The sequence below is a fragment of the Cervus elaphus genome, chromosome 10 (assembly GCF_910594005.1).
Source record: "Cervus elaphus chromosome 10, mCerEla1.1, whole genome shotgun sequence".
NCBI classification, from domain to species: domain Eukaryota; kingdom Metazoa; phylum Chordata; class Mammalia; order Artiodactyla; family Cervidae; genus Cervus; species Cervus elaphus.
In genome coordinates, this window is record NC_057824.1 from 50,427,039 (window position 1) to 50,451,632 (window position 24,594).

General features: G+C 46.9%; 1 protein-coding gene across 8 annotated transcripts; it reads right to left on the reverse strand.

Moving 5' to 3' along the window:
- Positions 1-906: 906 nt before the first annotated feature.
- On the reverse strand, positions 907-23,705 carry TMEM225B (transmembrane protein 225B). 8 transcript variants are annotated; one of them, XM_043915249.1, is made up of 7 exons: positions 21,951-22,305; positions 9,805-9,899; positions 8,439-8,520; positions 6,071-6,281; positions 5,617-5,763; positions 4,762-4,899; positions 907-1,273 (listed from the first exon to the last, which is right to left on the reverse strand). In XM_043915249.1, exons 3-7 carry the CDS (start codon positions 8,448-8,450, stop codon positions 1,101-1,103), a joined length of 681 nt encoding a protein of 226 aa, XP_043771184.1. In that variant the 5' UTR covers positions 8,451-8,520; positions 9,805-9,899; positions 21,951-22,305; the 3' UTR covers positions 907-1,100. The 8 variants fall into 8 exon arrangements, 6 of the variants coding, with proteins under 6 accessions (XP_043771184.1, XP_043771181.1, XP_043771180.1 ...); XM_043915246.1 differs by lacking the exon at positions 8,439-8,520 and adding an exon at positions 15,022-16,200 and having other exon boundaries at positions 9,773-9,899; XM_043915245.1 differs by lacking the exon at positions 8,439-8,520 and having other exon boundaries at positions 9,773-9,899.
- Positions 23,706-24,594: the final 889 nt, after the last annotated feature.

Sequence of the window (24,594 nt, forward strand, 5' to 3'; positions counted from 1 at the left end):
CTGAGCTAAGTACTTAGGGTGATGGATGACCTGGAGGCAACCGGAAGCCAGTGAAAGTGTTAGTTGCTCAGTCATGTCGGACTTTTTGCGATCCCATGGACTGTAGGCCTCCAGGCTCCTCTGTCCCTGGAGTTCTCCAGTCTAGAATACCGGAATGGGTTGCCGTTTCCTCCTCCTAGGGATGGTCCCCACCCAGGGATGGATTCTTTACCATTAGCACCCTCTGAGAAGGCCAAGGCATGTGTACTCCCGAGCTATAACCAGCCTAGCTGGGAGGCAGAGTGCTCCCCAGTATGAAAGCACCTCAAGACTGTTAAGGGGCAACTTTAGAGGTGCCTAGAGGAGCCCTCTGGCTCTAGTGAGAGGCTCAGTACCCATGTGTGAGTTGGCTAACCTAGCTATTCTTTCCCAAGGCATAGACTTGTTAGGCTCAGACTCCCAGACCTGGGAGCTCAGTGTCAGGGAAGCTTCCACCTATTACCACTCCCAGCCCTTCCCTCCAACACAAACGTGAGAAAATTTCCCTGTACTGAGTCACAGTTTTTGTCTGGGAACCCTTTGTAATATCACTATCTCAAACACCTTCTGCTGTGGTTATACTCTGTTCAGTTTTTATTTTACAAAACCTCGTATCACTTGGTCATTTCCTGATACTCTTCCCTCCCCTCCTGCCCTCTAGGCTGCAAGCTGGTGTTTTGTTTGTTTTTTGGCCACACCGAACAGCACTCAGGATCTTAGTTCCCCGACGAGGGATGGAACCCGTGTCCCTTGCAGTAGAAGTGTGGAGTTTTAACCACTGGGCTGCCAGGAATTCCCTTGTGTGTTTTCTGAGGTATGGATTAACAGACAGTAGTCCTCTTTTTATTAAAAAACACTTGTCCAAAAAAATCACTCAGAAAGCTCAGGAAGAATTCAAAAAACGTTTAACAAATATCAAACACACACAGGATAGAATCACTGTGAGTAGGGGGAAGGGAGGGGTTGACTTGACACTCAAGAGCCTCATCAAAAACAGCAGAGACTGGTGGAGACTGAGGAGCCACACACACTGACACGTGTGCAATTGCACTGCTTGACGAAGGGCAGGGCACAGACTGGGTCTAGATAATGGTTTCTTCCTTCAGCAGCGTCTCCTTCTGTGTGGAGCTCAGTTCTCCTCCCAGACTATCCAGGTTTTCCAGGTACGAGATCTCTTGGGTGTCCTCAGTACTCTGGGAAATGGGCAACAAATGGCATCTAGGGCAGGCTATTTCGTGGATGAGGCAGATGGCACCTGGGTCACAGCAAAAGTTTGAGTCAGGAGAGAGAAAACATGTATCAAGCTCAGTGCCCCAGAGGTTGGAAATTCCCTCCTCTGACCTGATTCCTCTGGTCTGCACCTGCCTTCCAATTTAGAGTTTTACATAAATATAAGGCAAAACAGTACATTGATGGACAAAGCATATAAATAGATGGATAAACTCAAGGAACCGTGGCCAGTGCTGGAAGTCATCTGAGCAATTGTCTAACCATTAATAGGTAAGAAAACCAGGTTTCAAAGAGGAAGGTCAAACACAAAGTCCAGGCCTCTTCATGCCCAACCCATTCAAAATTCTCAGTAGGTTTTGAATCTTGCTGGAAGGAAGGAAGGGAGAGTGACTAGTAAGGAGCAAATGGAGATATCCTGACTGGATAAGAGATGCTGCATCACAGCTGAGGCTGAGATAAAACACAGCTTCTATTTCCAGCTTTACAGTCAATGAGATACTCTCCCACTAAACAAAACTTCTAAACATTTCTTCAAAAACCTATTTATAAATACATCATCAAGCTGGCATCAGAGTAATAAGACATTTTCAGAAGCCAAAACCATAATGATCTCAGGAATCTAGAGAGTTAAGCAAACACACAATTAGCCTTCACCTTGGAGACATCTATTCAACCCAGGTGACCCTGAGTTTCCATTCAGTTGGCCATTCAGGACATAGAAAATAAAAAGGAAAGCCCAGGTCCTGTGTGCAATGAGGGGATCTAGTAAGAGTCAACCACATGAAATTGGAACTTCAAAGTTGCCTGCATGGACTCAGAATTCACAAGCACAGGCTAGCTATTATGTGGGTCTGCAACTAGACTCATAGTACCTAAGTATTTTGATTGGGATCCTAGGGTAGTTGTTGTGCACCCAGGCACCAGGCAGAAGCAAATGCAAATCCTTTTTTAAGGAAACACTTTAAATACAGGCCTCAAAGATCTTCCAAAAAAAATTTCAAGGAAAATGAGTTCACAGTCAAAACCCACAGAACATAGCAATGAACAAGGCACCACAAGCAAGAGCTTGTAGAAACAGAGGCAAATAATTCAACTTTAAAACTTATAAGATACAGGATATAAAGTAAGTATGTTTAACATGTATAATAAAAATATATTTGGAAAAGAGATTTAAAACATAAGGAAAAAGTATAAAATGAGATTTACAGGAAAATACAACGTCTAGTTATAACATAGATTAATTGAAATAAAAATTTAAAGGCTAGGTTAAATAGATCAGACACAGCTAAAAAGTGAATGGATAAAACTGAAGGTGTAGCTAGATACATTATTCAGAATGCAGCCCAGAAAGACAAAGACAGAAAATATGAAAGAGAAACTGACAGACATGCAGGATAGAGTATTAAGGTCTAACAGAAGTCTTCCTGGGGGTTCCACAAAGGACAAAAAGGGGGAAAAAAGATATTAGGGAGGAGATAAAAAATGTTCTAGAAATGCTGAAAGATACCACTCCTCAGCTTCAACTCATGCACCAAGTTGTATACTTTAAAATAATGCACGGATGAAAGAAGTAATAAGGGGAACAAGAAAACATTTGAAATTGAACAACAAAAAATATTACATATCAAAATGAGAGCTGCAAATAAAGATGCAATTCTTAGATGGGGATTAAAGCTTTAAATGCCTACTTAGCAAAGAAGAAATAATCCATGAGCTTAGATCCTGATTTAGGAAGTTGAAAAAGGAACAGAAAAATAAACACACAAAAAAATTAAGTAGTGGGGAGGGAAGTTCAAAATAAGAGGCAAAAACTAATTAGGTAGAAAACAAGCAAGAAGGTTTGTTTCAAGAAAGCTAAAAAGCTGATTCTTTGAAAAGACTAAAACAACTGATAAACCCTTTACAAACTTAGTAATGAAAAAAACAGAAAAATCAGGTATGAAAAAGTACACAACTACAGATGCAGAACAAATTTTTTAAATATTTTTGTCAATAAAATTTAAAACTTAGATAAAATGTATAAAGAAATATATAACTTGGCAAAACTGACTCAAGAAGAAATAAAATACCTGAATAGTCATAGAATCATTAAAGAAACTGCATCATTATCTTAAAAATTCTCCCATAGAAAAATACCATGCTCCTTCTACTGGAAAGCTTAGTTACACAATTAAATACTCAAGGTAGTAAAAATAAATGAAGCTTAGTTCCTCATATTAATATGGAGGAATCTCGAGATTATAATATCGATCAAAGATAGCAAATTCCAGAAGAAAAAATACAGAATCATAATACTCATATTAAGTTTTAAAGTATGCAAAACTAAATAATACATTGTTTAAGGATATATAATCATGTAGTAAACATAAGTGGCATAAACTTCAAAATAATTGATTCCTGAAGATAGAGAAGGTGAGAGAAGGAAGAGCCACATGTTAGGGGGAAAAGCCTCAAAAATACTTAATATTCTGACATGTTTCATTAATTTTAACAAGCCCATTTTCCCCACATTTTAACATCTTGAAATAAAGATGTGCCTTACAAGCTATGAGCACCTTAGAATTATATTTGGCATCAATCTTTTCTTTCTCAGCGGTACATAAAATAAGGGTGTAACTTCTAAACAATGGACTTGACAAAAGATGGCTAGTTCTTAAATATATGCTGTAAATACAGGTGTACAGTTTATAATTACTTTTATCCTACAGATATATCCTTTGTTATATATTCAAGGTATAATAAAACCTAATAAAATCTAAATAGGTTATGATCATGGGTCAGGTTAATATTGTGGGAAGAGGATGAGGAGTAGGGACAAAATTAGATAGGATGAAAAACTTAGATGATGATGATAGGTAAAGAAAAAGGGATTCAGGTGAGGAATAAGATCACAGGTTTCAAGCTAGAAAGATAGGGACAGAAAGCCTTAGGAACCAGGATGGTGTAAGGGAGCATATGAAACGTGCAAGTTTGATTCTAAAGTCAAGGAAGACGGGAATGGGGAGGGTGAGGGTGGAGGACAGAGTTGAGGCAGGCCCTAGAGCAGTGCCGTCCAGCAGAACCACTGCATCCCACTGTCCAATGTGGACGCCACTAGGCACATGACCATGTGGTTTTTGAATAGGTGAGGTGTAGCCAGTGTGACCGAGGAACTCAATTTCTAACTTTATTTCAGTGTTAATTAATTAAAGTGACATAGGCACATGTGGGGGCTTCCCTGGTAAAGAACCTGCCTGCAATGCAGGAGACCCAGGTCTGATCCCTGGGTGGGGAAGATCCCCTGGCAAAGGAAATGGCAACCCGCTCCAGTATCCTTGTCTGGCAAATCCCATGGACAGAGGAGCCTGGTGGGCTATGGTCCGTGGGGTCGCCAAGAGTCAGACTCGACTGAGTGACTCAACAGCGGCAACAGCCACATGTGACTAGGGTTTCGCGCAGCACAGCTCTAGAGCACCCACAGCTCCTGAATCCAGACAGAGGGAGGGGAGAGGGCGCCAGCCCCAGATCACTCACCAGCCACCATGAACAGAAGGATGCTGAAGCCCAGGACGTAGTAAGGCCACTGTATGGAGAACTGCGGGGGGCTGGGCTTCATCCGCAGACTCTGGATCTCCAGGGCGTGCAGCAACAAGGCCAGGAAGGCACAGGCCCCTGCGGGATCACAGGCAGGCCCCCTTGGTCTCCTCCTGCCCCCGCTCCAGCCTTCCTGCACCTGCGTGAGGCTCCTTTCTCCTGCCCGGGCCCCTTCCCCTTTCAGAACCAACAACCTCCACCCCACACACCTGTCTCACTCTCCTTCCTAACTCTTTGCAAAGCCCGTGTGCCTCGCCTCCCAGAAACCCCTTTCCCGGGCACCCTCTGTGCCTGTGCCCTGGGCTGACTCCAGATGGGCCCCTGGGTGTGATGCTTTGGGTGACACTCAACCTGGTTTTCCCACTGTGAGCGTTCCACCTCCTCCATCTGATGGGAGCTTCCCAGGGCAGGGCCTTGGTCAGCCTATTAAAGTTAGAAGGTTCTAGAGGGCAGAGATGGTCTCTTCCATTCGTTCATCCAAGAAACATTTGTATTTGGTTTATAGCCTATATTTCAATTATACTGTAACTCTGTACCAGGTTCCAGGACAGCTGCTAGGACAGAGATGATGGGAAAGACCCCCAGAGAGATGTCACCAAGCCAAGGTGATGAGGGATGTGCCCTCTGGAAGTGCAGTTAGGAGGAGCCCCAAGGAGGGGGTGGCTGTGCCCTGGGCAACTTCACAGAGATGGAAACAGATGAAGGGAGCCCTAGAAAGTCCCTCTCCTGACCTCAGAGACCACCCCCCATCTTTGGACCCCTCCCCAAGGCTGGGGCCCACCTGCTGCTCCCCACCTGTGAGGAAACTGATGAAGGCTGACACAAAATTGTGCTTCCGCGTCCTCGGAAAGAGCTGAGATGCAAAGGACACCATGATGAAAGTGGTGAGGAAAGACAAGACGACGGCGGACAGCAGGGAGACTCGGCCGAGGATGACGTAAACTGCAGGGGAGGGCAGGAGGGAGAGCGGGCTGGCCCCCCGCACTCAGCCCAGAGGGCGCAGGCCCGCCAGCCTCAGGTGCCGAAGCGTGGCCTGGGACCAAAGTTCTGACCCCGCCACGGGTAGACCACACATCATTAACACCTTCCTGGCTGCCTACTTTCGTCTAACCCCAAGAGACTGAGAGAAAATGTCCTTTCAGTCGTGGTCAGTTCTGTTCTATCTGCCCCAAGCAGTCCTCTGTCACCCCCCAAACCCCAAGCTGGCCCCGCTTCCCTCTCCCCGATCCCCGCCTTCAGCCCTCCATACTGGATAAGGGTCGAGGCTTCCAGCACTTGATATGGAAGCAGTTCTCAAACAGGCCACTGAAGAACACTTCCTGGGACTCCTCGTTCACCAGCCGCACCCAGAAGGGGAAGATGGAGACCAGCAGGATAAGCAGGTAGCCCAGGGAAGTCAAGGCAGGGGCTATGGCCCAGGTGAAGCCCTTCACGTCTCTGTCCTCTATCGTCAGCATCACCTGGGAGAGGAACAGTGAGGGAGTCCCATGCGGCACCAGCTGATGGAGATGATGCCCGCAGACATGTCAGCAGACGTGGGACTCAGGAAATGTTTGCTTTGCTTTGATTAACCTTACAGACCTTCAGCTGGCCTAACCAACACAGAAAACATTTTCTCTCACTAACTCACCGGGCGATCTTGAATGTGTGGGGTCCCTTCTTTGAGCCTCGATTTCCACCTTGGTAAAATTTCCACCTCTCCCAGCTCTAAAGTTCTAATCTTTCAGTTCTGTTTAACAGCCCCCGCCCCCCACACCCCACCCCCCGCAACTGGCCACAGAGCCTCTCCAGTCAGCTGTTAGCTGCTGTCTGCCCTTGGAGATTTCAGAATGAGGACCAGGCAGGTATTAAAACCAGGGCCTGGAGTGCCTTTACTCAGGGACTGGCCCTCTTGCCTCAGGACCTGGGGTTTAGATGGACAGGGGTCCACCTGGTCCTCTGCTGAAAAATGAGCAGAAAATATGCACACAGAAACTTTTAAAAATAGTTTTAGAGTTTCATAGACCCTCCTGAAGCCCTAGGCTCCCTCTAGGCTTGGAGGTTGAGCCCCTCAGTTAAGGATCCCTCATAACTTCTCTATCACCACCAGCTATCATCAAGGATGTCTTCCTAGAAGGAACATCCGTGATATGGAAGGTAAGCACTGGCTGGATTTGGCTGTAGAAGCCATGACTGTGTCCCAGCTTTATCACTTGCTGGCTGGGTAGCCTTGGGGAACTCACTAAAACTCTCAGGACCTTGGGTTCCCCATTTGGAAAAGGGAGGAGATAACACTTGCCCATTGAGGTTCTTGGGCGGACCAAGTAACATGCTGCGAACAAAGTGTCAAGCACAGTGCTTAGGGCCCAGGTGCTTGGTTAAAGATTCACCTAGTCAGCCTCCTCTCTGCCTTCGCCGAGCCTGGCAGCCCTGAGGAATGAGGTGGAGAGGGCCAAGGAGGGGGAGGAGAGGAGGGTCGTTGGAAGCCTGGGTGCAGCAGCGAGGGTGGGCCCTGTCCGGATGGCCCCCGATGACCATAGCCATGTGGCAGTGCAGGAAGGTGGCATCCGGAGGTCAGAAGGACAGGACAAGGGAGACGGGGACACCCCAAGACAACAGCCCTTGCTTCCGCTGCCTCAGCAGACTGTGCCTGGCAGCACCAAGCTTCCCAGCTGCACACAGCAAGTGAGGGACTTCCCTTTCCTCTCAGCCCCCATGTTCCCAGGCACTGGGGCCCCTCCGAGGCCCCCATGTGGACCCCTCACTGCAGCCGGGTGCAAGGAGCATCTCTGAGGCTTTGAGATCACCTGATCACAACAGAAGAACTAGCCAGAGGGCAGAGGAAATCCACTGCTTATAGAAGAGTTAACAACTGTTCCTCTTTGACTGCTGTCAGAGCGCTTGGGAAATTTCTAAAGCACTCTCCTTTTTCTGTCATTCCCCAGTTTTTCTTCTCCCCACCTGAAAAATTTATCCTGCCATCTCTACAAAGCTACCCTTTGAGATCTCTCCACCCTCCGGGCAGTACTGATGAGCCACCCGAACTTCAGGGCCTTGGTTTCCTTCACTCTAAGAGGATGAAGTCAGTGGACCAGAGAGAGTTGAGTCCTGGCTCTAAAGCTCTCCAGGTAGGAGTCGTGGCCGCATCTTGATCCTGTGCTCTGCAGGGAATGGAGCACCCTGGACATTTTCAACTGATGCTCGGAGTCCCTTCCTGTCCCCAACCCCCACCCCTCTGCACCTCAACTTGTCTAAACTGACCTCAGTGTCCCCCCTGTTTCAATCACCTGCTCCGTCACCCACACTCTAGTCTGGAGTTCGTGCTGGCTCCTCTGTTTCCCCCACACTTTCACCTCATCAGCCGTCCTCACCTTGTCAGATTTTCTCCCATAAAGTCTCTAAAGCACCCACCCTCCTGCCCCACACCCGCCATGACTCTCTCCACGCCTGGAACACCACAGTCACCCCAAGCATCTCCAGCCTGGGTTTCTTTCCTGAGGGCAAGCAGGTCTCTTCCCCTTTAAGCCTTTTAAATCCCACATCTTCTGCAAACCTCAACTTGGTCCTTTCTACTTCCTGGACTCTCCCAGCCACCAGCCATTATCCATTCACTCCATAAAAGTGAACTGTGTACTTACTGGGCGCCCCATGCCCAGCTTAGGCCAACGGGGAGAATCAGGGATGAAAAAAAGACAGGAACTTGCAGGCTCTGGGTAACTACTGGGGAGAAGAGACACGTAAACTTGTCAAGCAGTACAGTGCTTTCCCCTCCTCGCCTGCGGTGACTCCAAGCTGTCCCCTGGCCCTCCCCAGCTGCTCTCCAGAGGAGGACCCTGCAGGCCTTTCTTCAAGGCTAAGCCAGCCTCTGCATGGAGCTGCCCTCGGTGCTGGCTCTGGACAACTGGGCACCAGGGACATATACAATCTGGGACACACTGGTATAAGCCAGACTCAAAGGACCACAGACATGTTACTACAAAGGGGGATTTGCAGATCCTTTTGTACTGATGAAGAAACATCTGGAAAGGAGAACAGACTGGTCCAGGATGCCACAGTCAGTCAGAGTGGACACAGGGACCACAACCCTGAACGGCCACCCCACCTCCTCAGCTCTTCACCAGTCACCACTGGCCGGCAGTTGGGTTTGGGATTCCCAAAAGTACAGGAGAGGGAGACAGAAGGGGGGCGGGAATAGAGGGTTGCCAACTTTTTACTTTGCCAAGAACTCAAAACAAAACGAACTTACTATCCTCTACTCTCACTGACGTTTCAATTATTTTGAAAAGGGCCAATGACTGGAAGAGCTGCGTGCCCCGCCAGGCCTGGTTCCCGCGGGCAGAGTCTGTCTCCCTGTGGGCAGAGACTGTCTCCCTGCGCGCCAGCACCCAGCCCCGGTACCCAGCCCCAATGCAGCCCTGTCACCGGCCCAGGTGCTGCGCAGCCCAGGTAAGTGTATCCCAGGCTGGAACCGGGAAGGGAACTGTCTGGGCCCCCGAGAGCCTCACTCCCCACTTGTCCCACCAGCCAGTAATTTGAGGTCACTTGGGCTGAAAGTGACTTAGGCTGGGTGAGGGGTTCCTTCCCACGGACGACCCTCCTCGGTCCTTAGTGGCCCCCAAGCCCCAGTGACATTATCCAGACCCATAGATGGGTCCTGACCTGGCCATTGGGCCCCAGATCCAGCCCCACGGCTCCCAACAGAAGGGTAATATTTGGCTTGGGGGGCCTCCTCCACGCCCTTCCCCTCCCAACCAGAGGCTCCACCTCCACTCGCCCCTCCCCACCGGTCTCCAGTCCCTACACCCGCCTCGCTGCTGGCACAGCCAGCAAGACCCTCCTTTGCTGCCCACGCCCCTCAGGCCAGCGAGAGGATGCTTGGTCTCCCCACAGAGCCCACCGAGCCGAAGCCCTCGGGGCCCCACGGCTGCGGGAACCTGGCCTCCCAGGCGGTTGCGGTCCAGGCTTTGCTCACCGATACGCAGAATGGGGTGGGGGTGGGTGCACCCTGAAGTTCACCGGATTCGAATGCCAGCTCTGCCATCACCAGCAGGGTGCCCTTGGGGAAGTTACTTCTTCTTCCTGGGCATCAGTTTCCTCATCTGTGAAAAGGGCATGATCATAGTGACTTCTTCAGCGGGCTGGCTGGGAGGGGCTGGGAGACGCACTGCGGACCTCGCGCTCACCCCCCCATCCCCCCCATTCCCAGTCTTTTCCCCTCCCTTGCCCTGCGCATGCACTCAGGCACACCCCCTAAACCCCCACCCCGCCCTGGCCCGCACAGTCCTCTGCCCTCCACTAAAAAGGCTGTCTACCCCTCTCCCAAGGCGGGCTGGTTTTAAACAGGCACTTCCAAGAAGAGGCATTCTAGCTCCTAGCCCTGGTGGTTGAGCCGGGGGGCTGGTTTGTGTGACAAGAGGGGCCACACTTGGAGCTGGATAAGTCACCAGCTCCCCGTGCTTTGAGACTAAGCTCACCAAGGAAAGGCATTTGTAACTCATTAAGATGTTTAAGAACCAGGATCGTGTCTGGCACCTCCACACACCTCTCCACTAGCAGGCACATATTTAAAGACAACAGGAAAGGATGAGAGCTGATGAACCATTAATTTATTGAATCACCTAACATGTGAGAGGTGATTATCTATCATGTGAAACAGAGCTTCCCTGGTGGTTCATATGGTAAAGAATCCGCCTGCAAAGTGGGAGACCCAGGTTTGATCCCTGGGTGGGGAAGATCCCCTGGAGAAGGAAATGGCACTCCAGTATTCTTGTCTGGGGAACCCCATGGACAGACGAGCCTGGCGGGCTACAGTCCATGGGGTCGCAGTCAGGCATGACTGAAGCGTCTAACATACATCATGTGAGGGACTCATTGTATAATCAGTATTCTATCTGTCCTAAGGTTCAGACCCCAGTTTGTAAGGCCTCAGGCAAGCCAGGTCTTTCTTGGCTTAGCTGGGGCAAGGCAGAGTACAGTTGGGAAGGCCTGGAGCCAGGCCAGGGAGATCTCTCTGCCCTGCTCTCAGAGATGGCTTTTGATCCCTCCACCCCAGAGGCTGTTCTTCTCCAGGTGGCAGGGGAAATAGTCAACTTCCAGACTCACAGCCTCACTTTTAGTCACCCTCAGGAAAAAGAATGTTTTCTTCACCCTATTCCCACCCCTACTTGGTTCCCAGTTCCCCAGGGATTCTGACTGACTCAGCTCTGGTCACAAGCTCATTCCACTCTGGCTGAAGAAGATGCGTCAGCTGTGCCCCACAGAGGCCAAGCAGGTAGGATAATCTAAGAAGTTGAAGGTTTTGAGGAAGGAGGCAGATGGGACCCCCAGGGTAAAGCAATTTAGAGATTCATTCCTAATGTACCGAAACTCCAGGACAAGAATAGCAGGATATGTAAGGGAGGAGGCTGGGCCCTGCCCAGACGACACATTTCTTTTCTTGAAGTCAGAAGACCTCCCTGACCACACATGCACAGAAAAGGTTCCTTGGAGGCCAAAGGGAAGTGATACAAGGGATGTTCCCTATCCATATGCCTTTTCAGTAAAATCCATCTTGGCTAAGAGATGCGTGTGCACACACGGGAGGATCCTGAGATGTACCAAATATGGACCACGCAAATCAAAATGATTGGCTAAAGGAAAACCGGAAGAAATGCCCCATAAAAGTAATTCCAACTGCCACAAGGGGGCCACTCATTGACTCTCTCTCTCTCTCCCTGAGTCTATCAACATGTACTGTATTTTTTTCCCCTCTTTAATACTGTTTCACTATTTTCTGTCTTTGTGGGAATTCTTTTCTGCAAAGCCAAAGGGTCAGGGCCCTTGTCACCGACCACTGGTCTAGTGGCTAGGATATGGTGCTACTGCAATCTGGCTGGGAACCCAAGCCTCGCTCCAAGCAGTTGCAGGCCAAGGCCACTAGAGATCATATCAGACCACTTATCTGGAGTAGCGAAAGAACGTTCTAAAAAGGAAGAGGAATGGTGTTCTCAGAAGAAGGGAGAAATTATGGCAGACTGTAACAGCATCTTCATACGTACCCTGTCACACTTTTAAATGTCATTATACAGCAAATCCAAATCACTGGTATGATTATGCCCAGGCGACAGATGGAAAACTGAGCCCCCGGTTAAGAACATGTCCAAGCTATCACATGAATGGTTGCTAAAAAATCATGGACTACTAAAAACATTAGGCTGTGGAGGAATAGATTCTTCACATGGTGCTGAAGCTTATTCTCCTTACAAATTACTAATTGCAAAGGAAACACATATCTTTATACAGAAGAGATCTGGCAGTTACTCCCTTAAGCCAGTAAACAAACAGTATTAGTTGGGGTAGAATAATCTCATGTCATGTGCCTCTTGAGGTGACAGCAGTATGAAGGAGGCATCGCCTGCGAGGTGCTCTTGCCAGAAGTGGATCATCAGGCCTCTAGACCTCGTTCCAGTTGAGAGAAAATACAGGGGGGTAAGGAGGAAGCTAACGCCACCTCAGGAAAACAAGGAAATCAATTTCATGTAAAGTTATAAAAGATAACTGTTCTTGACTTCTCCAAAAGTCAGTCATTTAAAAAAAAAAAAAAAGATTAAAAGAATCTAAAGAGAGATAAAGCCAAATGTAATGTGACTATTGATTTTTTTTTTTCTGATTTGAAATAATCTAGCTATAAAACACATTCTTGGGACAACCAAGGAAAATCTAAATACAGACTGCATTTTAGATGGTATTATGGAATTTAATTCTTTTTCTTAGGTATGTTAATAGTCTTGTGATTATGTACAAGAATGATCTGACTCTTAGGAAAAGCATGCCATAGTATTGGGTTGGCCAAAAGTTTGTTCAGATCTGAACGAACTTTGTGGCCAACCCAATACTCAGGGTGAAACTTACTTTCAAATGATCCAGGGGAGGAAAAAACACATAAATAGAAAGCAAATATGGAAAAATGGTAATCCTGTTTATCTAAGTGGAGGATATACAGGGTGTTCATTAGTCTACTCTTTCAAGTTTCCTGTATGTAAATCAGATAAAAAGTCAGAAAAAACAAAGAGACCTTGTCTGAGAACACACACAGCCAGAACCTGGACCTGGGTTTATCGTTCAGCCACTCAACATAAGTGCCTTCTCTAATGACAGATGTCAGGGGAGGCGCACACAGTCCCTGCCCTCACCAAGCTTGCAGCTAGCACCAACAGGCAACTGATAAATCATTTTCTAAAAGTGTGACCAGTGCACAAAGTAGTAGAGCACGCTGTGGGAAATGCAGAGTGAGAACAATTCAGTCCAAGGGAAGACGTGCCAAGGAGGCCCTTCTGGACAGAATCTTATGCCCAAACAGGGATTGCAATGTGCAAAGATTTTTACCTGCTCTCCAGCGAGAACTACTGTACGTTGTACTTTGTACATATGCACCATTGTGCACAAAGAGGACAAAAGTCTGACTTACCTTTATGATGGATGTTTTCTAGTCAATTCTAATTCTGCCTACTTTTTTTTTTTAACCCTTTGCTGGTCGCAACTCATTACAATAAATTAATTTTATGGCCCCACCCCTGCCTGAGTGGCTCTTTACCTACATTTGAAAAATACTGTGTCCCTGAATTTCAGAATGACTGGCAGAAGGGGTGGCCACAGAGGGCTGGAGAAGTCGGTGGGCAGAGCTGGGATGAGAAGGGTCTTGTTGATTTCAAGCTGAGGGCTGTGATGGGCTTTTGTGGGGATGAAAGCAGTCACTTCTGGGTGCCACTGTGGAAATTTGTCTTCCTCCTCCTCCTATCTCCCTTTGCCCAAAGACTCTTCTTACCTCTTCAACCAGAGCATAGGAAATGCCTCTATGGGGGGGCCCAAGGCTGTATTCAAGGGGCTGCCAAGCCAGCCCCTCCCAGGATCAGAAATTGAGAAAGTGTACATAAGTATCAGAAATTTAGGAAGTGTATGTAAGTATCGTGTCCTCAGGAAGCATTTTCGTGCTTTCCCAGGTCCAGAGTAGAGAGACGGACAAGGGAGGAGGGAACTGTCGGCTGGAAGGGTCGGTGGAGAGCCCATGAGCTGGAGCTAGAAACTTCAGAGTTCTGACTCCCCTGGGTTCTGTGTTTCCCTGGTCCCAGGCTCTAAAGGGAAAACCCAAGTTACCCAAACCGAAGTTTTACTGCATATAACACGACCAGAACCTATCAATAAGCAGGCTCATAGGGCCCCCACCCAACAGCTGGTTCCACTCCCAGTGCAAAGGTCCCTCCTACCACTCCTTCCATCGAGCCTGGGTCAAAAAACCCAAGGCTGAAGAAAAGTGGCCAATGGATTCATTAGCTAAGCCACTGGCAACCTGGATATAATCAGTTTCGATGGAGCAGAAGCAGTGCCCTGTGCTAACTGAATGGCAGTTACAAAGATAACAGCAACTGGTGAAAAAAAAAACTTAAAGGTATGAGAGCAAAGCATGTGTATGACTAGAATTCAATCAGAGAAGGAAAACCATGATGAGACACACACAGACACACACACTCACACCCCTGACTCAATAAAGGCAAAGAATAATCCAGGGGAAGGCAGACTAGTTTCAGGTCCGGCCCCAGTGAGGTGAGTCAACAGATCAGCAACAACATCACATGTGAGCTACAAAATCACTGCTGCCTCTCTTCTGCCCTATAACTGTCCCAAGAATCTCCCCTAGAGCCCAGACAGACTGAAAAACAGAAGGGGAAGTCTGACACATGCAGTTCAGTCTCCTGGATTCTGCACATAGCAAAGCCCATGACATGTGATACTGAGAAATTATTTGGTTTAGAAAACTGGCCCATTTATTTAAAGCTTCTATGACTTATAAAACAAAAAGAGATTCAGTAGTCTGCAGGATACTGAGGAGCAAAAATGGTGGCCCCAGAAAACCCAAGAGCCACTTCCATGTACAGTGACAACCAACAGGACAGGTGAGATAGAAGGAAACTATTGGGGTCAAGGGTCATCCTGCTGCTTTCCTGATCCATGAGTCTGAATTCCCCTGATTTGTTCTTCCCTGGAGTGGACCTAACTCATCCCATTTTCAGAGGATGACTGTAGAGATTTTAAAAACAAACCACAGAATCTCCCTCTGATGTGGATCCTCAAGATCAAATAAAAAGTAGTGCAAACTAAAGGTTCCACTTCAGTCACCCCTCCATGGTGTTACTCTACCCCTTTCGCACCCCCTTCTGACACACAGCAAGGCTCTCCCATACCCACCATTCCCCCAATGTGAACTGGCCAATGATGAGTAAGGCGGGAACTCTGTCCAAAGGTTCTCATGCACTGAATGCATGAGAGATTTGTCTACTCTGTGGCTTCTCAGGTCTTAGTAAGAGGTGAACTATGACTGAAGACGGTCCACCTTCACTACAGACAAAGGTTTTCTCCCCAGTGCAAGTTCTCTGATGTCGGAGCTGAACTCCGACAAAAGGCTTTACCGCATTCACTTCATTTATGGTTTCTCTCTTGTATGGGTTCCCAGGTGATGAATAAGGTATGAATTGTGCTTGAAGGTTTTCCCACATTCTTTATGTTTAGAAGATTTTACTCCACCGTGAGTCTTCTGGTGCTGAATGAGGTAGGAGTTGCAACTAAAGGCCTTCCCACATTCACTGCACTCATAGGGTCTTTCTCCAGTGTGAATCCTGTGATGTTTGAAAAAGAGTGAACTCCTACTGAAAGATTTCCCACACTCATTACAGCCATAAGGAGTCTCTCCTGTATGGACCCTCTGATGTTCAACAAGGTGTGAGTTCCGACTGTAAGCTTTCCCACAGTCACTGCACTCGTAGGGTCTCTCTTTGGTGTGAACTCGCTGGTGTTCTGTTAGATGTGAGCTCTGGCTGAAGGCCTTCCCACATTCGGGACATTCATAGGGTTTCTCCCTAGAGTGGATTCTTTGATGTCGGAGGAGACTTGAGCTCCGGCCGAAGGCTTTTCCGCACTCGTTACACACGTAAGACATCTCTCCCGTGTGGGTGACCTGATGCTGGATGAGGTGTGAGCTGCGCCGGAAGGCCCTCCCACACTCATCACATTCATAGGGTTTCTCCTCGGTATGAATTCTTTGATGCTGAGACAGATTTGAACTATGGCCAAAGGCTTTTCCACATTCATGACACTTGTAAGCCTTCTCTTGCATGTGGATTTTCTTATGCTGAGTAAGGTATGCATTCCGCCTGAATAATTTCCCACAAACGTTGCACATTTGAGATTTCTCTTCAATAAGAACATATGACTGCTGGATGAAGTCTGACATATTACTGAAGTTTCGTCCATATTCATAGGGTCCCTCATGTTTGTTTTGTTCACATTCATCTCCTTCATGTGGTCGTGTCCCTACTTCAAGAGTTTTCTGCTTTATAATTAATTGATCCTCAGTCCAGGTCTCACCATCTGACAGAAAATACAAAAAAGGTATATGTAACAGTAAAAACTCCCGGTGGGAAACTGGATGATTAAAGTATTCCAGGGTATTTGGTTCAAAAAAGTATGAAAAATGGCCTTGAAATACAGGGGGAAAAACGGACACAGGCTGAGCAGATTTGGAGAAAGTGGTGAGTAAACTAAAGTGAGGATTTATATGAAGTACCTCATCAGACGAGTACACTGGAATTAGCAGAATAAGAAAACAGAGTTTGAGTAAAGTGAGATTTTTCTCAGAACACAGGAAGGGTGATGCTGGGGGTTCTGAATGGAGAGAGGCAGGGACCGAGCAGATAAATCAAAGAGAACTTCACACAAAGGTTCTGTCCACATGGTACCCTGGCCACGTGGGTTGTCACCATGGTAACAGGAGATACTTCCCATAACCAGATGCCAGCACCTTCCTCACTCCTGCTGTCTCTCTCCACATACAGATGCTCACATGCTCACTCACAAATGTGACACACTCAGACCTTAGAGGAACCTTTTAAGAAATGATGCCGACTGAGAGGATTTGACAAAGAGAGGGGGAGAATAGGAGGAAATGCTTAAAATATAAAGCAGGAGGTAGCAAGAAATATTTCCATATCTATTTCAGCTCTATTCCATATCTCTTTCATATCTAAGAGACCCAACAAAAACCAACTCTGCAGCCTAATTCTATCTAAGGGAGACAATGGAAAAACATCTGTTTACTATATGTTTCTCCTCCTAAGTTTTACTTATTAAATATGACTGACTGTAGTGCAGTTATGTTACAGAAAGAAGGCCCTCTGCTTAGAGTAATCTTTCTGGAAGAAGGGGGTGCTGAGGAATATCCAATGTTGTATCATTTCCATCAGCATGGCAGCCAGCATGATCCTGTTGACATAAAACACATGGAGCCCAGATTTTAGGAGGGAATGGTCATTGTCTTTAATAATTATCTGATATCAGAGAACCATATTTATGTTTGTTCTCCACCTCCAGATATGTCCTCTTCTATACATTCCATTGGGATATTGGTTTTAATTTTGTGTGTGTGTGATGGGAACTTTTAAGATCTACTCTATAAGCAACTCTCAAAAATATACAATATAATATTGCTAACTGTAGTCACCATGTTGTACCTTAGCTTCCTGGGACTTACTTACCTCATAGCTGTAAGTTTGTACTTTTGATGCCCTTCATCAAGTTCTCCCACTCCCCACACCCCACTTTCGGCAACACCAATGTGTTCTCTGTATGCATGAGTTTGGAGTTTTCAGATTCCATACACAAGTGAGGTAATGCAGTGTTTGTCCTTCTCTGACTTATTTCACTTAGCATAATGCCCTCCAGGCCCATCCACGCTGTTACAAGGGCATTATTTTCATCTTTCTTATGGCTGGATAATGTTCCACTGTGTATAAAGAAAGAATACGTTTTCATCCATTTGTCCCCTGTTGGACACTTAGGTTGTTCCATGTCTTGGCTACTGTAAATAATGCTGCAATGAACTTGGGGGTGCAGATATCTTTTTATGGTAATGATTTCATTTCCTCAGAATAAATACCCAGAAGTAGAATCACTGGATCATATGGTAGTTCTATATTTAATTTTATGAGAAACCTCCATAACATTTTCCATAATGGCTACACCAATTTACATTCCCACCAACAGTACAGGAGGGTTCCCTTTTTGCCACATCCTCATCAACATTTGTTATTTCTTGTCTTTTTGATAACAGTTATTCTAACAGTTGGGAATGGATTGCTGGTTTACTGTTTGTACGTCCCCTTGCACATGTGTTTACTTACCTGTTAGACTGCAAGCTCCGAGGGAGCAAAGAGAGACTTAGATTTCTTCTCCATCTTCCTGATCTGGCCTCTGCCTGTTTTTCCAGCCTCATTCTGATCTTCTCCCACACGAAGCCTCTTTACTATCTGTTGAACCACTCTCGTCACAACATGTGATGGCTGTGACGTTCTAGACAAGGTGCCTTTTTCTTGGCCCACTGCCCAACATGGTTGAGAATGTCAACCTCACTGCTTTCAGGCCCTGATCAACATCACCTCCTCCATGAAGCTGAAGGTGATCCTTGAAATATTCCTCAAGTCATGTAACAGTCACTCAGAACATTTTATTGAACACCAACAACATGCCAGGTACAGTTTCAGACTCTGAGTTCTGTCAATAAGCAAAACAAAAAAATCCTCTTCCATTTTACTAAGGGAGATGGACAACAAACTACGCAAATTACATACCATTAAAAGACTATAAAGATGCTATAAAAGCAAAAAAGCAAGGAACAAGGATTAGAGTGCCTGGGAGAGTGGGCAAAGGGGATGCAATTTTAAATACCATGATCAAAGGAAGACTAAGAAAACGGCATTTAAGCAAGGACTTGAAGGAGATAAGGATTTCTGAGAAAGAGGATTACAAATAGAAGAAACAGCAACTGCAAAGGCACCGGGTATTCATGGAGGCAAGTGTGACTGGAACAGAATGAGCAAGAGAGAGAGGAATGAGAAATGAGGTCAGAGACATAAAAGAGGATCGGAGAACACAGGCCACTGTGGCCACAGGTTTGAAAAGAGGTTTTTCACTGAGAGAGATGGGAAGCCACTGAAGGGTTCTGACCAGAGGACAAGATCTGACACTTCAACAGGATCATGCTGGCTGCCATGCTGAGGAGAGACTGTGGGGAGGCAAGTGTAGAGACAGGACGACCAACCAGGCTGTGGCAACAGTCCAGGTGAGAGGCGGTGGTGACATGAACCAAGTTGGCGGCAGAGGAGGTGTTAAGAAGTACTTGGACTCTGGAGAGAAATGCTGACAGCCACATGGATGGGATTCCTGACTGATGGATACAGGTATGAAAGAAACAGGGGTTTCCCTCTGGATTGAGTAGCTGGAGGGATGGTGTTACCATCTGCTGAGATGGGCGGTGAAATGGGCGGTATTAGTCAACCAGCTACAGCATCTCCAATAATTAAAAACAAGATTTCCAAGTGGCAGCTGTCATACCAGTCTCGAGATCGATTGTCCCAAACTAACACATACACTTTTGGTGTGTGAGTACTTGGTATAATATTCTTCAACTCTCCTGTAGCTTTAACATTTTTCAAAATTAAAAAAAAAAAAAAAAAAAAGGGAGGAGGCGACAGTGACCAGCGACTCTCTTCTCTACTCCACATTCACTCAGTAAACAAATACTGTTGCTTCTACCTATGACGTACTGCTTCAGTTTTTGCCCCTGCCTTCCTGTTATTACTGCGAATATGCTCAAGTCAGATTCTAATCACCTCTCACACTAAACAGACCAGAATCTCTTCCTTGATCTGCAACACTCCTCTGCTAGCCTCCTGTTAAGCAAAGTTTATGTGCTTCAATTTCTGCCAAACAAAATCTAAACTCTTTGGCCTGGTGTCCATCTTCCACGATCTTACACCACTCTGCCTTTACAGTCATCCTCCATCAGTCTACTCTGTGCTCCAATTATTCCGAACTGTTCCCTGAACATTTATCTCCCCACACAGTTCCTTCTCCATTCAACTTTCTACCTCCACCTGCTACAGGTGGTTTCACTGCCGAGGGGCCAGGTTCAATCCCTGGTCGGGGAACTAAGAGCCCACAACCTGCATGGTGTGACCAAAAACAAAAAAAGAAACAGGTGGACAAACAGGAGTGCGAAAGACCCTGAGAAGGCAAGAGATAGAATCAGGAGAAAATGGTGCTTCCTAAACCAAAGAACAAGAGTTTCAAAGAAGAGCAATCATGTCAATAAAAATACTAAGGGGTCAAAAAAAAATTTGGGCTGAAGGAAAAAAAAGTGTCCAATGGATTCATTTGTTAAGCTACTGGCAACCTGGATATAATCAGTTTCAATGGAGTAAAAGCAATGCCCTGAGCTAAGTGAATGGCAATTACAAAGATAACAGCAAGTGGTGCAGGGTTTTTTTAAGAGGTATGAGAGCAAAGGGAACTAAGGTGATTACACCTCTACTGCTGCATCAACCACCAAGGCTTCCATGTAAACATCTCTAGCATGTGTGTGTTTCCTTCCTGGCAGCCACCAGTCTGTTTCCGGAGCTTGAGGGAGGCGTCTGCCCTGCACTAAGGTGTCATGCATGGGACGCTGGGATGTGTGTGGTTTGGGGAGGTAGAGGATGTAGGCAACAGTGATGCAGAAAAAGGACACAAAGGCACAATAGCGGGTGAAGCAGAGTGTTTTTGGCTTCTCCTTGTGCAGACACACCAATCTGGCTGAGCCTGTATGGGGAAACACGGAGACAACGTTTAAAGCTGGGTTCAGATCACGCTGCAGAGGACCCTGAATGCCAGGACCCGAATGCCAGGTTATAGAGAATAGACTGTATACAGTAGGCACTGTAAACTAACATAAATAAGTGAGTATTTTAGGAAGGTAAATAAGGCACTTGACCTTAGAAAGATGACCAGTGAGGAGCCTATGGTAAAAGCATATCCCTTCTGACCTAAAACCTGATTCTTTCCTTACTCTAAATTCTTTCAAGGCCAAACATATGACTTTCTAAGGCCTCCAGGGCCAATATTCAGTTGACAAAGCTCTCCTCTTGTGAACTTCCACACTGTTTGTTATCCCATAATCTCTCATAGATAACTATTTCAACTCAACTCTAAGCTGGTGGCAGGGGTTAGGTTTTCTTCGAACTTAGTCTCAGTACCTTATAATAACAATTCAATAAATACTTGAGTTAAAAATTAGCCTAAAACAGAATCAGAGGCTAAACATGTAAAATAAAGTCTCCCAAACATAAACTTCTCAAAATCCATGCTGTGGATTATCTAAGCCCTTGTCCCTCAATTAAATAATCCAAATCCACTTTTTTTTAAAAGGCCAAGCATATACCAGATACAGCTTCCCAGGTGTAAAGAACCTGCCTGCCAATGCAAGAGACACAAGAAACCTGGGTTTGATCCCTGGGTCAGGAAGATCCCCTGGAGAAAGAAATGGCAACCCATTCCATTACTCTTACCTGGAAAATTCCATGGACAGGAGCCTGGCAGGCTAATCCATGAGGTCACAAAGAGTCAAACATGACAGCACGCACATGCACGAGCTACACACACACACACACACCCAGACAGACAGACAGACAGACACACACACACACACACACACACACCCCCAGATAATGGGGGGGATGGCAGATTGAAATTTAAATGCTAATGTCTACAGTTTAATCTCATTTTCCATCAGCGGGTGGCTACAGTTTAATCTCATTTTCCATCAGCGGGTGGCTGGCCTGTCTACTGTACTTCACAGTCAGGGCACTCTCTTGAAGTTTATATCCTGGGTGGAAAATGTTATCTTTCCTAATGATGAAAGACAGCTTGCCAAGAGAAGCCCAGGCTTTTCCTGGTACTCGGGATTTCAGGACACACTTGGCTGGGTTCATTCACTTATCTACACAACAGTTCACTTAGCCTCTCAAAGGCCAAGCAAGTTAACAGGTGCTGGAATGACAGATCCGAAAGACTTAGGGCCATGGACAGTGCTGCTGCAGGTCTGCTCCACAGTAAGAGAAGAAATATTTACTTCATTTACATGTGATAGGCTTCATTTACATGTAACAGAGCTTTAGGTAAAAAAAAAAAAATCAGTGTCTCGCACCAGGATAATTCTAAGTGCACGGTTAAGCATGTCCATTTGATCTGAGGCCCTCAATGGAAAGGACAAACTTTAGAAAAAGAAAGCAGCTAGGTCAGCTCCTCACCCGTGGTCTTTCGAGGCTCCTGCTCGGGGGATGGACACGGGGAATCCAGGGACATCTGCTCGGGCGTCTTCTCCATGGGCTGGAGTGCCGCTCCAAGGCCAAGGTCTTCTCTAAAAAGTCTTCAGAACCCGACACAGGGGGGAGGCAGCCACTTCAGGACAGAGAGCGAGAGGGGACAGATGTAGGGGAAACAGTAGGTGCCGCTTCCCAAGAGGCTCCCCGCCGGGGGTCGGTCGGAGGAGCCCTGTCCTCCCAGCAGGCAGGCTGGGCCCCGCCGCGGGGAGCGCCCGGCCGGCAGCACGCCCCACCCTGGTCCCACTGGGGTTCCCCCCCGCCCGACCCTCTTCCGCCGCCCCGCGGACAGCCGGCCGGGCCCAGTCCGGACACTCACGCCCTCAGCTGGCCGAGAACAGCAGCGTCCGCCACCACGGCCTCCGGGGAGACCGGAAACGCGGGTTCCTCGAGGCGCACTTCCGGGGCCATCTAGGCAGCTCGGAGGTCTAATCTCGATCTCGAGTTCCCTAAGGGCCCCCTGCGGGGTTGGGCTCAGAGGAGTCGTGTGGGGGCTTCCAAAGGCGTTTGTCCTCATTCCCGAGGAGAGATTGAAGAAGGATGGAAGAGATATCTCTCTTTGACGCTCATTGCCTAAGTGGACTTAGGACCTAAATTAGTTGTTTCTTCTTTCTCATTCCCGTGTGCACCCTCCTCCGCTCTGCTCCACCCATCTCCACACCCCTTCTTTCAGATCACAGGCCACGATGACCCTGCGGGCCTAGAACCTGTTATGTACTCCCTCCGACCAGCCCGTTGTGGCTTCAACCCAGCCTCCCTGTTTTGCCTGGAGCACATGAAGAGGAGGAAACGGGTGAAAGAGGAAGAAAAGCCTTAGATACAGGGTCAAGATCCAAACGCCTACTGCACCTGGAGTACTGGTTTGCAGAGGCACATCTCATATGCTGAAGCAGGAGAAAAGGTTAAGGCAATGAGTTGTTCATGATCAAGGATTCTCCTGGTAAACTAAAAATCGACAGCTACCAATTGTGGAGCACTGAAACTGATATACCATTAACCTTCACAATCCCACGAAGGTGGTATTTTTACTATCCTACGTGCCAGAAGTGGTAGTTAGTGAGCGAACTAGAGGCAGGATTCAAACCCTGGCCTGTTCAAACCAGAGCCTGGAGGCTAACCACACCCAGGAAAGAAAAATGAAGGAAGAGTGAGCGGAGTATTGTAACATGAGAAACTGCTGAAACGAAAAACCTGTAATTACGCCCAGAGTTGTAAAATTTATAAACATGGATGAAATACAAACATAAGAGGGTAATCATTTTCTTGAAGTGAATGGGATGAGGCAGCAAAATAATTCTAAAATAAATATTTTCCCTTTGATTTGTACAGAGCACCATCTATTTGAAACCATTCTTGGATTTGTCAACTACAAATTGGCACTTGTCAAGAGCATTTGCCAGTGACTGAACAGCAAGGCCATTTGCCATCTGCCAGTGCTGCTGCAGTTGCTGACCTTCAACGTTCCCTGAAGGGAATTCAGGGTGCAAAGTGAAGCACTCTACTGGTATAACAGGTCTTTAGACAGATATTTTTAGGAACTGATTTCATGATCCCAATCCTTGCATCTCCTCATAGCTAGAAAAGCACTAAATCCTTTCAATGATGAGATCAGCTCCTCCTGACTAGCAGAAACCCTTTTATAAAATGAGTGCTTCATTGCATTGAAATCCCCCTGGAGAAGGGAATGGCAACTCACTCCAGTCTTCTTGCCTGGAAAATCCCATGGACGGAGGAGCCTGTGGGACCCCAATCTGTGGGGTCGCAAAGAGTCGGACACAACTGAGCAACTCACACACACGCACACGCACACCCTTCACCAAAATCTTATATATTGACCTACCCCCACTTCTTTGGAGCAGTCTCTCAGAGCTATCTGAGGTGCTATCTCCCCGGCTGCAATCAGCATTTTGCCCCAAATAAAACTTAACTCACAACTCTTATGTTGTACATCTTTTTAATCAACAGATTTAACACTGGCTCCTTCATGCACTCAAATCTTGAAAGGAGTGTAAGACATAATGCCATATGATACAAATGTTACAGACACATCACTGTTTGCAGACTCCAGCAGGAATTGCCCATTAGAAGGCATCTCCTACCACACACAGCCCACAGTGCCTAATGATTTCTCTAGTTATATTAAGTTCTCCAAAGCTGAGCGCCGAAGAATTGATGCTTTTGAACTGTGGTGTTGCAGAAGACTCTTGAGAGTCCCTTGGACTGCAAGGAGATCCAACCAGTCCATCCTAACGGAAATTAGTCCTGAATATTCATTGGAAGGACTGATGCTGAAGCTCAAACTCCAATACTTTGGCCACCTGATGTCAAGAAGTGACTCACTAGAAAAGACCCTGATGCTGGAAAAGATTGAAGGTGGGAGAAGGGGACAACAAAGGATGATATGGTTGGATGGCATCACCGATTCAACGGACATGAGTTTGAGTAAACTCTGGGAGTTGGTGATGGACAGGGAAGCCTGGCGTGCTGCAGTCCATGGGTCGCAAAGTCAGACACGACTCAACGACTGAGCTGAACTGAACTGAAGCTCAGGGTGTCCCTCCCTGGACAATGC

Excerpts from the sequence above, each read along its gene's own strand:
- TMEM225B (XM_043915245.1), bottom strand. The coding sequence starts at position 9,841 with ATGGCAGAGCTGGCATTCGAATCCGGTGAACTTCAGGGTGCACCCACC. Across the intron at positions 6,282-9,772 it reads CCACCCCATTCTGCGTATCG|GTGATGCTGACGATAGAGGA; the intron begins GTGAGCAAAGCC and ends TTCCTCTCCCAG. Across the intron at positions 5,764-6,070 it reads GAAGCCTCGACCCTTATCCA|TTTACGTCATCCTCGGCCGA; the intron begins GTATGGAGGGCT and ends CCTCCCCTGCAG.